Here is a 17,384-nt window from a genome sequence, read left to right as displayed (position 1 = left end):
TTGAGCTTCATTTGCTCAAGGCTAGCATTCTACCACTTGAGCCACAGCGCCACATCTGGCATTTTCTGTCTATGTGGTCCTGAGGAATCAAACCCAGAGCTTTGTATATGCTAAGCAAGCACATTACCACTAAGCCACATTCCCAGCCCTTCAATATTATCTTTTAATACCCACTAGATCTGCATGTAGTATTTGCATTTTCAGGAAGTGTTTCTTACCAGGTTGTGGCTGCTTTCTGATTGTGGAATTCCTTTTGCCTTTTACTATATTTACCCTCTGTTTCTGTGGAGATTTCTTCACATGTGGCTTAGTTTTGACTGGAGATTTCTCTTGCTTCTTTGCCCTTTTAACTTTTGTTGCCACTGGGATATCTTTACAAATAGAACCTTCTTGGGTTTTCTCATCCAATTTGGTTTTCTGTACAAACTGTGCAGTCAGCACTTCCGCACCTTATGTAGAAGAGACCATTTTTTAAGGAAGATGAGCCCAGATGTTTATCAGCCTACCTTTTTCCTGTACTTCTTTTGTTTGGGGGAAAACTATAAAGTTTTAGCTACTTCTACAAGAACTTTTTTTTTTTTTTTGGGGGGGGGGGTCAACTGAGGCTTGAACTCTGGGCCTGAGCGCTGTCCCTCAGCTCTTCAGCTCAAGGCAAGTGCCCTACCACTTGAGCCACAGCACCATTTCCGGTTTTCTAAATGGTTTATTGGAGATAAGAGTCTCAACGAGTTTCCTGCCCAGGCTGGCTTTGAACCGTGATCCTCATATCTCAGCCTTCTGAGTAGCTAGGATTACAAGCATGAGCCATCAGCACCCAGTTCTAAATGAACTTTTTAAAAAATAAGGTAGGGTTTTAATTCTCACATAAAGACAGGAACTTGCAACCCTGAGATACCACCTTACCCCAGTCAGAATGGCCCACATCCTAAAGTCAGCCAAGACAAATGCTGGAGGGGATGTGGAGAAAAAGGAACCCTATTATACTGCTGTGGTGGGAATGTACACTTATACAACCACTTTGGAAAGCAGTCTGGAGTGTCCTCAGAAAGCTAAATATTGACCTTCCTTATGACCTAGTAATACCACTTCTAGGCATCTATCCTGAACAACAGGAACCAGTATACAAGGACACATGCACCTCCATGTTTATTGCAGCACTGTTCACAATAGCCAGGATATGGAAACAACCCAAATGTCCCACCACAGATGAATGGATCCAAAACCTTGGTATCTATACACAATGGAATATTATGCAGTCATTAGAAAGGGCAAAATAATGGCATTTGCAGAGAAATGGATGGAAGAAATCATGTTGAGCCAAGAGCAGAAACAAACAGCACATGATCTCCCTGTTAAGTGGATATGAAATCCAAAATGTAAGGTGATACGACAAAATTAACAAGACTTAAAGAAACAAAAGACTCCCACTTGGGCTGGGAAGGTGGCTCAGTGGTAGAGCGCTTGCCTTGCATGCCTGAGGCCCTGGGTTCGATTCCTCAGCACCACATAAGCAAAAAGAAAAAAGCCGGAAGTGGCGCTGTGGCTCAAGTGGTAGAGTGCTAGCCTTGAGCTGAAGAGCTGAGGAGAGCACCCAGGCCCAGAGTTCAGGCCCCACGACTGGACCCAAAAACAACAACAACAAAAAAACCCCAAAAAATTCCCACTCATCTGGTCAAATCACCACTAAATAACCCCATGCTGCTGATCACACAAATGGTATATATGTGCACACGGGAGGGAAACCAGGATGAAGACACAGAACTAGAGGGAATAGGGGAAAAACATACAACAGTAGGACTCATCAGCAGTACTGGACATTGATCAAAATGAACTAAGCAACTCAATGGCAGTGATGGGAGGGAGGGAACGAGTGGAAAAGAGAGCGCTGATGCTATGCAAAACAAAAGGAGTACATATCACTCAATGTGGAAGAATTAACTGTATTGCAAACCTCATAGAACTCATAAATGTTATAGACCACGATAGACAATTTACCACATGAAAGTTAGAAAGTGTTTGTGACTTTAACAAAGCATCAGTATCCCACAATACTGTGAAATTTGGGAAATTATGTATTCACTTAATCACAATAAAGAATTTAGAAAAAAAAAGATAGGAACTTGCTACTACTTACTAAGTCTATCTTACTAGGTGAAGAAAAGTTATCACAGTATTAAGTTCATTAGACAAGATACAACTTAATATTAAAACTTTTACTGAGTGATGTTGAAATAACACTGTACTAATTTACAGCTCTGAAAGTAGAACATTAATTATGTTTGTAAAAGCAACACACATAAGGTGATATGGTTAAATCCGTAAACACATTTTATACAGAAGACTATATATTTCTAAAGAGTCACATTATGTTATGTTACTATTTGTATACATCTAAATTTTAGTGATATCTGAGAAACTAAACATTTAAGACAGGTGAAGAGTGAAAAAAGTCTGCACTTAGTAAACATATCTTGAGGAAAAAAAAAACACATCTTTACAAAATTATGTGCTTTTCTTCTCATATGCAACTAAGAAAATAGCTAAAAGGGAAAGTGGAGATGTAAAAATACTACTGGCTAGCCAGTCACCTGTGACTCATGCCTGTAATCCTAGCTACTCAGGAGGCTGAGATCTGAGGATCATTATACCAAGCCAGCCTGGGTAGCAAAGTCTGTGAGATTCTTACTCCCAATTAACCACCAAAAGAGCTAAATGTGGAGCCCTTGAGCAAAAAAGCTCAAGAACAGCACCCAGGCCTTGAGTTCACGCTCCAGTAGCAGCACACACATATACATATACATATACACACCCCCCACCTGCTTAAACATTGCAGTTAATCTTTTAAGAGTTAAAAGCATGCCAATGCTACCTTTGACAAAATTTTCTATTAACTTCTTGTAATTTTAATTGCTCCCACTCAAAATTTAGACCCAAAATACATGAAATAATCCTATATCTGAATTTTAGCAATGGTCGGTCATGGGGCTTGAACTCTGGGGCTGGGCACTATCCCTCAGCTCTTCAGCTCAAGACTTTAGTGCTCTACCACTTGAGCCACAGCGCCACTTCCAGTTTTTTGGTGGTTAATTGGAGATAAAGAATTTCACGGACTTTTGCTGCCCACGCTAGCTTTGAACTACAATCCTCAGATCTTGGCCTCCTGAATAGCTAAGATTACAGACAGGTGTGAGCAACCTGTGCTTGGCGGCAAATATTTTTAAAGTAACATTATACAAAAATATACTGTTTCTGATTGAGAACATTTAAGCATGAAAACAAAATAATAAACAATGATGAATACTAATGAAATGTAAAAAAAAAAACTAGACCCATTTCATATCACTAAGAAAGCTCTTAGAATTTAATGTACATTTCCTTGGATCTAATTATTTTCCTTCTTACTAAATCATCACAGGTAGTAAGTAGCAGAAAAAAAGTGGAGGATAAATTTAAAAGAGAAAGAAACTAAGGTTAGACAACTATGATCTAACTCTTGCACAAATAGGAAGGAAAGATCTCTCACAGGTTCTGGAGAAAGAGAAAAATGAAAAAAGACAGTATTCTCTTTATGTATTATTCAATGCCATGTTTCTCAGACTACATGTCATAACCCACTGATAGTTACTAATAAACAATGGGTCATGACTAGAGTTCTTTGATCACTGTAACAAATTATCAGATTACATCACTTTTTTATTTTTTGTTTCCAAATGTATGAATCTGTGGCACATGTCAATTTATGCACTATTTCTTACAATAGGATGTAAGCATATGTGAATGATAGCTTTTTACAAGTATAACATAAGCTTTTGGTGGGAAGGCTTTTGTCATATCTTAGTTTCTTGCTTTCAGTAGTTATATAAAGATCAACTGAAGAGAAATGTTGGCATTTCTAATAATTTCTAATTTTGAATCAACTTCTAATGTGCTGCCAAGCTACAGTCCAAAGAAATCCAGATAGGAACAGGACTTGAAGTCTATGGTTATTATTTTAATAATCCACATGCTTACCTCTTTTTCTTTTCTGAGGAAACTGTCCTTTAACTAACTTAAGAGTTGTCGGAGAATAGGAACCATGATCTGTTTCAGATGCAGCTCTTTTGGGAAAGGGGTGGCATAAGTTCATCCTTTTATTGTGCACCCCGAGTGGTACGCTGGCCTTTCTCTTGGGTTGCACTCTCGGATTTGATGCTAGTGGATTCACTGAAACCATAACTCCATTGTTCTTTGTGTTCAATATATTTTCAGAATTTTCTGTTTCAGTTTCTTTTTGTACTTCTTCTTCTAGGTCCAGAAATTCAGGATCTGGAGTCATAACTAAAGAAAATCCAGCATCACAAATTCCATCTGAAATACAAGGAGGCTGTTGTTGCTCTACTAACAAATCCTGAGCAGTAGACACATCAAAAGAATAGCCACTGGGATCTGAAATATAAGACTTCAACTGAATGAAAGACTCTACAGAGCACTTTTCAGGAGGGGGGATCAAGTCAAAATCCATGGGCAGTTTTCCAACTGATACAGTCTCCTTCACGCCATCATGAGGCACAGCAGTCAATGAAAGGCTATTGTCTGCTCTGGAAAGTGCTTGCAAATTGCTCTGTACCAATGTTTTTGGATGGGTTCTTTCTTCAGGAAGTGATTTCTTTGCTTCTAGCAGGGCACAATTAAGGGCAGGTATTATAGGTACCACTTTCAAAGACATGTCATCTTCGACATTCCAATCCTTCACCCCTAAAACACACACATTAAAAACATGATATCATTTTGGTTTATAACAAAGGAGGGGAAAAAAGCTTTGGATTTCAAAATTATGGAATGGTTAAATATATCAGTGTTTCAAATGAAAACCTAAGTGGTAACTAAGAACTTATATAAGACATATATGTAATATATTTAATGAGAAAATATATCCATATTCTTGAAGTTATACACATAAAGAAAATGAAAAAGAACAGTCTAATAAGCAACTGGTAGGTTAGAATTAGTAGACCAAGTACAAACTGTCTTAATGAGGAATACATGAAAAGGTAGCACTCCAGTATTTATTCCAGTATTTATTTTTGTCCTGGATACAGTTAGGAATGGCTCTTTTTGTGACTGGTAATTTATAATTAAAAATGTAGGAAAGAGGGCTGGGAAGGTGGCTCAGTAGTAGAGTGCTTGCCTTGCATGCATGAGGCCCTGGGTTAGATTCCTCAGTCCCACATAAGCAGAAAAGGCCAGAAGTGGTGCTATGGCTCAAGTGGTAGAGTGCTAGCCTTGAGCTGAAGAGCTGAGGGACAGCATCCAGGCCCCGAGTTCAGGCCCCATGACCAAAAACAACAAAAAAAAAAGTAGGAAAGAGGCTGAGGATATAGCTTACTTGTAAAGTGGTTGCCTACCACACAGGAGGGTGTATGTGTGTGTATGAGAAAGAGGAGGAGCAGGGAGAGGGAGAGGTTCAGAGCCAGCTCTGTAGTCAGATCTTAAAAAGGGTATTTTAAGGACTACTAAATCAATTATACCTAATAAATGTAAATAATCTTTGCCATTCTGGTACTGCAATTTGATAATACTTTGTTACAATTACCAAGAATATACAGCTCTTTTGAATAACAGTATAATTTAAGGAAAAATCAACTTAAAAACTTTTGTGTATTCTTTGTAGCTTTAGAAATGTTAGTTTTTTCTTTAAATGCATCCAGCATGACTCCAAAACAATGAGAATTTCCTTCTGTGGCAAAACTAAATGACTCACTTTCATTTTTTCACTTGTTCAGCAAGTATTTATTTTTCATATGCTTGGTACAGGTGGACTAAGGATACAGTAGAAGGGTAGTAGGCATTGTACTGGGGATGTAGCTTAGTGGTAGCACTTAGAATGTGTGAGGCTTAGATTTGATCTCCAACACCACTATCAAAAAAAAAAAAAGATATAAGAAGGGTGAGTAGTAGTAAACACTTATAACCTCAGCATTCAGTAGGCTTAAGCAGGATGTAATACTGAGGCTACCCTAAGCAATATCCTACTAAACCCTTGACTCAAAAAAGGAGGGATTGGGCTACATAAAAGTATTTACGCTATTTTGGTAAATCGAGGGATGCTAGTTGGAATAAAAAGTGATACTGAAATCACAACTTCATATTACATACTGCCTACCTGTTAGGCACCTAAATGAAAGGTTTTGATTCTCTGTGAGAAAATAATATCCAGAGAATGTATGAGTCAAATATGAAACCCAACAGTCCAGACAGGGAACAGTAGTCATATTAAGACTCTAAGATTACTGTTACCATAGTCTCACACTAAGCTACATCATCAGGTGAAGGTGAAAGTATCTCCTAGGTATTCTAGTTCAGTAACAGATCAACTCAGACATGCTTAATGTGAGGCACCTTAGAAACATCAAGGCAGAAGAAATGTGAACAGATATTGAAGAGTACACTTGCAGAGGAAGCCAAGAAGGGTCAGATAGAAGGTGAAGAAAAATGAGCTACTTAAGAGGGAAAAGAGCAGTTAGTGGTGTCATGTACTACTGAAAAGTCAAGTCAGTTTAGAATTTAAGACTATGCAACACATTGAAAATGAGATACCACTGTATACTCACCTGTTGACAGAGGTGAATGGAATAAATGTAACCCGTATAGACCCATCTGTTCCTCTTCAAAATCTACACAGAATGAGAAGAAAACTTAAGGTTGTTGATCTTATAAGACAAAATAAACAGGAAGTTTTTTTCCACTCCCAGAAAAGTAGTCCTTACCTGGTGCTGGTATTAAGGCTGATGATGTAAGTAAAATGAAAACTCCTCTATCTTCTAAGCACTTGACAATTGCCTTAAACATTAAAAAACAAACATATGAAAGAAGATTCTTAAGTACCTCTTCCCTCTGTTGGGATCACTACTACAGACTGGGGGGAACTGACCTCACACCTTCTAAGAGACGCTTTCAAGTATCACTGCTCATCCCTGTGATCCAGTTACTACTAGTTGAAGAATGTGCAGATGACACAAACTGGCCTGAAGTGACTGAAGTAGTATTTCACTTCACCACTTCCCATCCATGTGAAAATGAAACATGTGGCCCTGATTGGCAGTCTTAGAATGAAACTTACACAGAGGGCTAAAGGAAGGACATATAGCACTTGAATGATTACCATCTAGAATGAAATAATAAGCCTATTAAATCCCCTGGTTGTTAAAGATGGACTGGAACCATGCATTTCAAAACATACTATTATTATTTGTCAGTGCCAGCCTCCAAGCTTCCTGTCTATGCCTCCCGATAGCTGGGATCACAAGTTTACCGCGTCATGCCTAGCTTGTTAAGTGAGTCAAGGTCTCACCAATTTCTTTCCCAGGCTGCCTCAAACCTCCATCCTCCCAATCTACACCTCCTGAGTAGCTGAGATTAGAGACTTGAACCACCATACCCAGCTCAGAGTACTATCAGTCAGACAGAATTCCTTCCAAATTTACATATGGTCTGTTTTACTTTATCAATTTCTTACTGTTATGAGAATAGTCATGTTATTAAAAGGCTTAGACTTGCCTGGCCCACTGTTCAGTATTTGCGTCATATCTTTTGTGATTTAAGAATTAGTCACAATGAGAGCTGAATGATACTCTGGATCCAATCTCTCATAAAAGATACATGGCTAAAATTATGGAATTCCTTGACACAGTAAATATTTCTCAGCAGTCTTACTGTCTCTTCTTTTTAAATCTATTGTGTGGTTTGAACTCAGAAACTGGGCACTGTCTCTGAGCTCTTTTGCTCAAGGCTAGTGCTCTACCACTTTGAGCCACAGCTGTACTTCTGGTTTTTGAGTGGTTAATTGAAGATTAAGAGTCTTACAAGCTAGCTTTGAACAGTGACCCTTACATCTCAGCCTCCTGAATAGTTAGGATTTATAGGCACCAGCAACAGTCTTACTTTCTACATTACAAAAATAAGAGAAGAAATTAACTCCTACAAACCTGTGAATAATGGTAATAGAAATGATTAAGGTGCTTTTAAAGAAGGGTCTTACAAGTTGGGAAGAAGTACCTGTGAGAGGAAGTTGGAATAGTAAAGGAGATGGATGAAGATGCACATGGTCAAAGTTTTGTTTGCTTGTATGAAAATGTTTTAAGGAGAGAGGAGTAAGGGGTAGAAGAGCTAAGATTCATTGAGATACATCAGTACATGTCTGGAAATTTCACAATTAGTCCAGCTTTGTATAATTAATGCATGCTAACAAAAAATGAAATATAAGTGTCTAATAAGTGGCCCTTTAATGCAGAAGCACTAGAGGTCTCATCTATTATTCTGTCAAAAAAAATATTTTGAGAAAAACTTTCTATTTCTTACAATTAGAAATGTAAATAGATCAGCAAGATACAAAAGTAAACTGAGATACAGGGGGAGGAAAATGTTAAGACCATAATTGTGCCAATGTGTCAAGATATACATAGATCTCTTTTTTTTTTTTTTCTTGGCTAGTCCTGGGGCTTGAACTCGGGGCCTGGCTGCTGTTCCTGAGCCTCTTTGTGCTCAAGGTTAGCACTTTACCACTTTAGCCCCAGTGCCACTTCCAGCTTTTTTTTTTTTGTCGATCATGGGGCTGAACTCTGGGCCTGGGTGCTGTCCTTAGCTCTTCACCTCAAGGGTAGTAGTGCCCTACCACTTGAGCCACAGCACCACTTCGGCTTTTTTTCTGCTTATGTGGTGCTGAGGAATAGAACCCAGGGCCTCATGCATGAGAGGCAAGCACTCTACCACTGAGTCAATCTCCCAGCCCCACTTCCAGCTTTTTATGAATAGTTTATTGGAGATAAAATCTCACAGACTTTCCTTCCCAGGCTGGCTTCAAATGACATCCCTCTAACTTCAGCCTCCTGAGTAGCTAGATTACAGGTGTGAACCACCGGCACCCAGTTTGTCAATAAATATTCATAAAAATCCTTTCAGCAATCTCATCCAATTCGCTAACTTAAGACATCAATTTCTCAGTTCAAGAAAAAAATAGTATTTAAAATGAAGGGTTCTTACCAATTGCTTATTTTTAATATATTCTGTTAGCTTATCTAAGTTTTCTCCTTGTTTGTTTGACAGTTCCACTTCATATAAATCAAAGCACAAATCTTGGCAACAAACTGTAGAAAAATCAGAAAAACAGATCTTATTTCTAAAATTACTTATAAGTCAATCATTTTATAGGTTGTCAAAAGGAAAAGAACTAGGAACACTGCTTAAAAACTCTCATCACAATGTTCTAAATTATGAAACTTAAAAAGTTACTGAAATAATTAAAAATAATGTTCTCATTTGCATTGAGACTTCTATAGGTTTAACAAAACAAATAAATACAAAAAAATTAATGTTCCTTAAAGTAAATGACCTAAATTTTCCTCTCATATTTTTTTTCATTTGAACTTAAAAGTATACAAATAATAAAAACAATTAAAACCATGCTCTTTTTCAGGGTGTGAGTTTCCAGCTACTTCTAATAGTTTGCTCAATTCAGTATTCTATATTAAAACTGGGCTTTGTTATCATAGATCAAACTTCTTTACAGTTTCTAGTTGGCTTCCAAAGAACTAAAGAACATGACAACTCAAGAACTTTCTGAAAAGACCCTTTTAAGAATCACTTGAAAGTTGCAAGTTATTATTTCTGTGTTTAGAAGACAGAGAGGAATAGAACTGAAACCAAGCTCAAGACATGCAATGTGCCACTATGTTCCAACAGACCTTTCTGTTCCAAGTAATTCTGTTTTCTAAAGGCAGCTTCTGGTAGTTTTTCTTTCAAAGAAGACACTTTCATTATATATTTAAAATCTAGTTCCCGTGGTCTAAAAAAACAAAACAATTATCATCAAGCAATGTACTGAAGTTCTCTATGGCTTGATAATTCCATTTTTGAACTTAGCAGTAACATTCTACAGTACTAAGAATCTTTTCTTCTTTTTCATTGTACTCATAAGATTTTGCTTTATTATTTACATATTTTCTATATAGGGTCTTCCTTTATAACTGGATGGCCTGGACTACGATCCTCCTATTTGTGCTTCCTCACATAGGTGGAATGACACTGCACCCAACCATTGTGCTCTCCTGAAGTTGGGATAATGACAGGGGCATACCACTATACCTAGCTATTGGTTGACAAAGAGTCTCTCAAACTTTGTCTTGGCTGGGACTGAACCATGATCCCCAATCTCTGATTCCCAACTAGCTAACCAGGTTTGAGCCACCATGCCTAGCTCCTGCTGCTGTTTCTTTAAAAAGGCCAACAAAATCATGTGGTTATGCCTCACACCTAGCTGCTCAAGAGGCTGAGGATCTGGAGAATTGAGATATGAAACCAGCCTGGGTAGAAACGCCTGTAATTCTCCATCTCCAAAATAACTAGCAAAATGCCCAGCATGGCTAGAGACATGGCTTAACTTATAGAATGCCAGCCGTACTGGCCCTCAAAAAACATACACAAAAACCAAAACCAAAATAGCCCCACAACAGACTACGCAGGAGGTAGAGATCAGGAGGACTGCAGTTCATAGTATATTCATAATTCCAGTCTCCATCAAACCTAGACACATTGGTATGCACCTGTTATCCTAGCTATGTGAAGTACTAGATGAGAGAGAGGATTGTGGTCCAGGCCAACGCAGCCACACATACAAAACTATCTGAAAATAACAAAAAGAAAAAAAAGGGCTAGCACTCAACAAAGGAAAAGAAAAGTAAAGGTAAAAAGAAGAAAAGAAGCCAGGCGCTGGTGGCTCACGCCTGTAATCCTAGCTACTCAGGAGGCTGAGATCTGAGGATCGCGGTTCAAAGCCAGCCCGGGCAAGAAAGGCTATGAGACTCCTATCTCCAATAAACCACCAGAAAACCGGAAGTGGCGCTGTAGCTCAAGTGGTAGAGCGCTCACCTTGAGCTGAAGAGCTGAGGGACAGCGCCCAGACCCAGAGTTCAAGCCCCACGACTGACAAAAAAAAAAAAAGAAGAAAAGAGGCCAAGAGAAAGAAAATGAATCCTGACAGCATATCCATTTTTACTTATGTATCAATGAATCCGTACATCTACCTTTTCAGTTATTTCAAGTACAAAGTAAGAACAGGTTGGACAAAAAGATTTCTTTCTTTCTTTTTTTTTTTTGGGTCCGGTCGTGGGGCCTGAACTCTGGGCCTGGGTGCTGTCCCTCAGCTCTTCAGCTCAAGGCTAGCGCTCTACCACTTGAGCCACAGCGCCACTCCGGCTTTTTACTTATGTGGTGCTGAGGAATCGAACCCAGGGCCTCGAGCATGCAAGGCAAGTGCTCTACCACTGAGCCACCTTCCCAGCCCCTGGACAAAAAGATTTCGTAAGATGTCCTTTACAATATCCCAGTGGAGACTATTCATGATTACAATCTATTATAATGTAAACAGATGTTAATAATTATTTTACTTAGTATTTTCAAGAGGAATCAAGTGAAAATTGGAAAACTAGACATTGCTATTTATTTTTGTGTTGCCGGGGACCAAACACCAAAGGCCTCATGTACTACATTCCAAGTCTTGAGACAGTCTTTGTTTTCTATGTTCTGATAAGATTATGGAATACTTTACACAATATATTTAGTAGACTACCTTTTATTTGCTAACTCTATCCTTCAAGTAGGTTTTGCCTTTTTTTTTTAACTGTTTACTTCCCAGGTGGTTGTGGTAGTGGGGATTGAACCCAAAACCTTGTACTTGGCTAGGTATGTACTCTGCCACTTGAGCTATGATTCCAGCCTTTTTGTTTGTTTTTGAGATAGGGACTCAATAACTTTGTCTCTGCTGGTGTCAAGCTTGAAATCATCTTGCCTGTATCTCCAAAGTTGCTGGGATTATAACCATGCACTACCAGTTCTAGCTGCAAATACTGTAAATCTTAATAAGGCCTCAATAAGAGAACTAAGTAACTGTAATCTACTGTATTTGCTAAGTAAACAAATTTGATCTGTTTGGTGGGAAAGTCAAAACTCTAGTGCCAAATAATTTTATTTAGCCAGGCAAAGTGGGAGATACTTGGAGCCTACAAGTTTGAGAACAGCCTAGGCTACATAGTGAGACATTTCCAAAGAAAGTGTATATTTGGGAATGCATACTGTCCTGAGAAATCATGTTCTCATTAATGGACAGACTTTAGGTCTCCTGTATTATGGCCTTTTACTCTAAACAGCCATACTAGTACATACAATTGCTTTATCTCAATTCAACCCCCATCAAGACCTTAAAATACCAGTTTTTAAAAAAAATGAGGGGCTAAAGAAACAGTTCAATGGTAGAACACTTGCTTTAGTATGGAGGTTCAATTTCCAGAACTGAGGAAAACAGACAAAAAAAAAAAAACCCTACAAATGTAAGGAAAGACACAAAATACTTACAATTGTGCTGGAACTGTGCTATAAGTGGACTGAAGAGTTATATCACATAGCACACAACCTTGAACAATTAATTTTCCTTTCCATGGAGGGATGGGAGCTTTAAGAAATAAGGGTAAAAGGGAAACTAATTATTCGTGAAAGAGTTTTTACCCAGAAGTCATTTTAAAAAGAAAGTAATAATTTCTTACCATCTACACTGAGTTCAAACCTATAAAAGAAAAAAAAGAACATTTTTTTAAGAGCAAGAGGAACACATCCAGCAAAACAAAGCATGTACATTCATTACTTACATGCTTTCATAAGCTGGTGCTGCCATGGTTTTAGGTTCCCTGTATTGAAAAGCTACAATTAAAAAAGGACAAACTTGTCTGGGTCGATTAATAATAGTGTTGCCTGAAAGTTCATAGAGGTAACACTGAAAAAGAAAAATAAGCATTATTAGCAGTATGAAAACTGCATACACATTAAGTTTATCTCAACCCCAACCAATCTCGAAATCTGACAAATTTAATTCAGAAATACATCTTAGATATTATTTATTCACAGGCAATATACCTGACTCAGTTCAAAGGCACGAAAATGGCTTGTCTTGTCAGAAACTTTGTGAGCATGTTTAGCCACATGGCAGTCATAGCCCGAAGATGGCCTAGTGTAGTTAGTTGTGTAATTCTCAGACACAAACTTGACTTTTCCCTAGAATGAAAATAATAAAACTTATCAGTCTTCTACAAATAGCAGTAACTTTAACTGCAGAATTTATTTAAAGGTGGTCTAATAGGAATGTGGATGCATTTTTAGTAAGTTGAATAAGAACAATACCCTTTTTGAGGTGGATACCAATAACCTTTAACACAATTATCAAATAAATATATACGTATCCCAAATTTAAGAGAACAAATTTATGAGAAAAACTAGCCCACTATCTTTTATGATACATTTACTTGACTATAACAGAAAAAAATGAAATATAAAATTTTTAAAAATCACTTTTCAAACTCAAGTATAAAACTAAATATATTTATACTAGGACTCAGAAAGTCCAGAAGGAGCAAATATGTAGGAAAGTGCTTTGTGGAAATTGGCAATGACTAGTGAATAGTCATAGTATTTCCCATTACAGACTTCTTCACAATGGTTAAAGTTAAGTTTACTGAGACTGAGGGTATATAGCTCAGTGATAGTGCTCGTCTAATACAGGCAAGGCCTGGGTTTCATCTCCAGCAATGGAAAAAGGAAATGAAAAGTTTTACCACATGCGGAAATGTCTTAAGATAATATAAAATAAGAAATTATTCTTAATATGTTTAAGAATAAAGTATAAGACCTTTTTGGGGTTATGAAATCTATACACATGAAAAATATTGAAATATAAAATTGAAATACAAAATATATATGACATATATCAAGGGAGTATAGGATTGTAGGCGATTTAAATTTTAAGATAGATGTAACTGCATTCTTTTTATTTTCAGATCTCACTATTCAGCTGAGGCTGGCCTGGAATTGTCCATCCTCTTGCCTCCTGAGTGTGGGCATTGCAGGTAACTACTACCAACCACATCCAGAAAACTACATTCTTTGAAGCAAGAGTGTGTGTGTGTGTGTGTGTGTGTGTGTGCGTGCACACGCGTGCGTGTGTGTGCATGAGTTTAAAATCCTCTTCTTTATATGATCACCAAAAGCTATACTAAGAAACCAAAGAATGTTAATAGCTCTGTTTTAAAATAATCACCTCTATCTTTTCCCCATCAAGCATTTTATGGCTTCAGGTATGATTCTCTTTTGTGAAATAAATAAGGACAATAGAGAGCACTGGCAAAAGTTAAACAGCAATATCCAGCCAATCTGGAGTATGCATGGACAAGAAACCAAAAGAGAAGTAGAATCTAACACATGTAAAAAAATCAAATGCTTACTATCTGTGTTGACAGGCATACTTTCTTATACCACTGATCTTAGAGCAAGAAAATAAGAATTGAGGAGGAAAAAGCAGGTACTGTACAGCAAAGTAGTGTTACTTGCTCTTCACTTTTAGAGAATAGATGTTGAAATACAGAGAATTCTCTTGGGGAAAAAAAACAGTCAGGTTGGGGCACCAGTGGCTCACACTTGTAGTTCTAACTACTCAGGAGGCTGAGACCTGAGAATTGTGTTTAAAGCCAGCAAGGGGGGAGAGGGGAGATTCCATGAGAATCTTAGCTCTAATAAAGCACCAAAAGGCTGGAAAGTGGCAGAATGCTAGCCTACAGGAGGGTGGTCAGTAGTTTGGGTTTTATAAACCAAAGAACTTAAGATAGTAAGAAAGCTAAAAGACTGCCAAGCAAAGTAAGATCACAGAAAGCACCCCTACCCCTTCTGAAATCAGAGTTCCTCTACTATTAGGATAAATATTCTAACTGAGTGATTTACTAAAAAACTTCACTATTGGGCTGGGAAGGTGGCTCAGTGGTAGAGCACTTGCCTTGCATACCTGAGGCCCTGGGTTCCATTCCTCAGCACCACATAAGCAAAAAGAAAAAAGCCGGAAGTGGCGCTGTGGCTCAAGTGGTAGAGTGCTAGCCTTGAGTTGAAGAGCTGAGGGACAGCGCCCAGGCCCAGAGTTCAGGCCCCATGACCGGACCCAAAAACAAAAAAAAAACCTTCACTATTTAGGACATTTAGAATTTGTAAGATCACTACTAGTGGTGTCTCATGAAGCTGCGAACAGGACTGGGTATCTGAAGGATAAAGAAAATGAAGATGGGGCTAGGAAGGTGGCTCAGTGGTAGAGTGCTTGCCTTGCATGCCTGACGCCCTGGGTTCGATTCCTCAGCACCACATAAGCAAAAACAAAAAAAGCCGGAAGTGGCGCTGTGGCTCAAGTGGTAGAGCGCTAGCCTTGAGCTGAAGAGCTGAGGGACAGCGCCCAGGCCCAGAGTTCAGGCCCCACGACCGGACCCCAAAAAAAAAAAAAAAAGAAAACGAAGATGGCTGGGTATGTGGCCTAGTGGTAGAGTGCTTGCCTAGCATGCATGAAGTCCTGGGTTTGATTCCTCAGTACCACATAAACAGAAAAGGCTGGAAGTGGTGTTGTAGTGCCTCAAAGAAGCTCAGGGATAGTGCTAAGGCCCTAAGTTCAAGCCCCAGGACTGGCAAAGGAAAAAAAAAAAGAAAAAGAAAAGAAAATGAATTTTTATTTAACCACTTTAGTTGGACAATGCATGCTATCTTCTAAGGTTCAGTTTTTATAGCCATGTTCATTGCATAAACTACTTGTTATTTCACTTTTTAAAATATTAATTTCCTAGACATCAGTGAGAGAAACTTCTTAGTAAATACTCTTTATTATTTTGAAGTTTCTTTTAAAAATATATTCACAGATTATTAAAACAAACTTGAGCTTTCTCTTTAAAGAAGGCAAGTATAGTGGCTAATACTTGTAATTCAAACTACTTGGAGGTAGAGATTTGGAGGATGGAGGTTCAAGGCCAGCTCAGATAAAACTTAGTGAGACCCCCATGCCAATCAAATAAGCAGAGCATGGTGGTATATATCTGTTATTCCAGCTCTGTGTTAGGCCATATATGTAGGAGGATCAAGGTCTAAAGTGAGGTTTGGGTAAAAACTCAAGGCTATCTGAAAAATAGTGTGGCTCAAATGGTAGGTCACTTGCCGAGCAAGCACAAAGCTGAATTCAAACCTCAATAGTGCCAAAAAAGAAAATACAGTGTCATTTTTCTGAATTTGGATAGATGTCTTAGTAGATAAGAACTGTGGCTAGCAATGTACAAAGAAATTTAGGCTGACAAACTTCAATTTTTAATATTACATAAAAGCACATGTGGGCTTTACCTTAATTATATTAAAAATGACAATATAACCAGATTTCCCATGGCACCATGGTCTTGGATGAAGATAGTCTGAATATTTGGAAATGTATACACCTATAAAAGTATAAAACAGATTAATTTACACTTTAAGAAAGTATCTACTCAAATACAATTTACATATAACAAAAAATATATAGGAAAGAACTATGTAAGGAGTGACACTGATCAAGACTCGCTGAATTCATAATCTGATTTAACTGAAACTCCTTTGTATAACTTAAAAACAACAAAAAAACCAAAAACCTAACATTTAAGCAATAACACTACCCAAAGAACAAGTCCATTAAAAGTTGCTTTGATCTCATTTACCTTTTGGGGGGGGGGGAGGGGAAGGGGGCAGTTTTGCAGCTGGAACTCAGGACTTGGGCGCTGTCCCTGGGCTCTTCTGCTCTTCTGCGCTCTTACCACTTTGAACCACAGCAACATTTTCTGTTTTTAAGTGGTTAACTGGAGATCAGAGTCTCACAGGGACTTTTCTGTCTAGGCTGGCTTTGAACTGCACTCAGATCTTAGCATTCTGAGTAGCTAGAATTTCAGTCATGAGCCACCAGTGCCTGCCTCATTTACCTTTTAAGTAATCACCATTTTGAGATTCTAAAGAAACAGAAACTTAAAAGTAAAGGATACTTGACAACCAATTTTCTACTTCGGCACAGTAACTGAAAAAGGATAAAAAGTATGACATTCTTAGAAAAAAAATCTGTTTGACTTTTCTTCTATTTTTCTATCTGTATAATCATCAGCCAAAAGGCTTATGATAATGACTCTCAATGTATAGTTCACAAAAAAATATTAGAAAGCACTTTAATCATATGCACCAGGAGTTTACTATTTAGTAGATTTCTGAGCAGTGATAAAAGTAAACAAAAAAAGGTTCCTGCCTCTATCAAGACAGTTATACTTCTTTTTTCCACTTCAGTCACATCATAGGTCAAAATATAGTAGACATTTAAATATATGTCAAGAACATGTTGTATCTGAAGATACAAAGAAATTGAAATAATCAACAGTATGTATTAAAAAAAACTTGAAAAACACGGAAATGTTAATTTAGGGCTAGGAATGTGGCTTAGTGGGAGAGTGCTTGCCTAGCATGCATGAAGCCCTGGGTTCAATTTCAGAAAAGGCCAG

General features: G+C 37.9%; 1 protein-coding gene across 3 annotated transcripts in view; it reads right to left on the bottom strand.

The window, feature by feature from the left end:
- The window catches only part of LOC138807713 (protein TASOR 2-like), a 63,032-nt gene that overhangs the window by 26,864 nt on the left and 18,784 nt on the right, over positions 1-17,384 (bottom strand). For all 3 annotated transcript variants that reach the window (XM_069993490.1, XM_069993488.1, XM_069993489.1), the window contains exons 6-16: positions 16,216-16,307; positions 12,940-13,077; positions 12,675-12,799; positions 12,573-12,592; positions 12,385-12,481; positions 9,720-9,820; positions 9,019-9,122; positions 6,747-6,819; positions 6,591-6,653; positions 4,012-4,734; positions 219-449 (exon numbers count right to left, since the gene is read on the bottom strand). In XM_069993490.1, coding sequence (XP_069849591.1) covers positions 219-449; positions 4,012-4,734; positions 6,591-6,653; positions 6,747-6,819; positions 9,019-9,122; positions 9,720-9,820; positions 12,385-12,481; positions 12,573-12,592; positions 12,675-12,799; positions 12,940-13,077; positions 16,216-16,307 — 1,767 coding nt within the window. The remainder of the gene's footprint in view (positions 1-218; positions 450-4,011; positions 4,735-6,590; positions 6,654-6,746; positions 6,820-9,018; positions 9,123-9,719; positions 9,821-12,384; positions 12,482-12,572; positions 12,593-12,674; positions 12,800-12,939; positions 13,078-16,215; positions 16,308-17,384) is intronic.

Source organism: Dipodomys merriami, unplaced genomic scaffold (assembly GCF_024711535.1).
Source record: "Dipodomys merriami isolate MVZ:Mamm:240054 unplaced genomic scaffold, mDipMer1.0.p SCAF_429, whole genome shotgun sequence".
Lineage (NCBI taxonomy): Eukaryota > Metazoa > Chordata > Mammalia > Rodentia > Heteromyidae > Dipodomys > Dipodomys merriami.
This window is presented reverse-complemented; position numbering and strand designations above follow the sequence as displayed.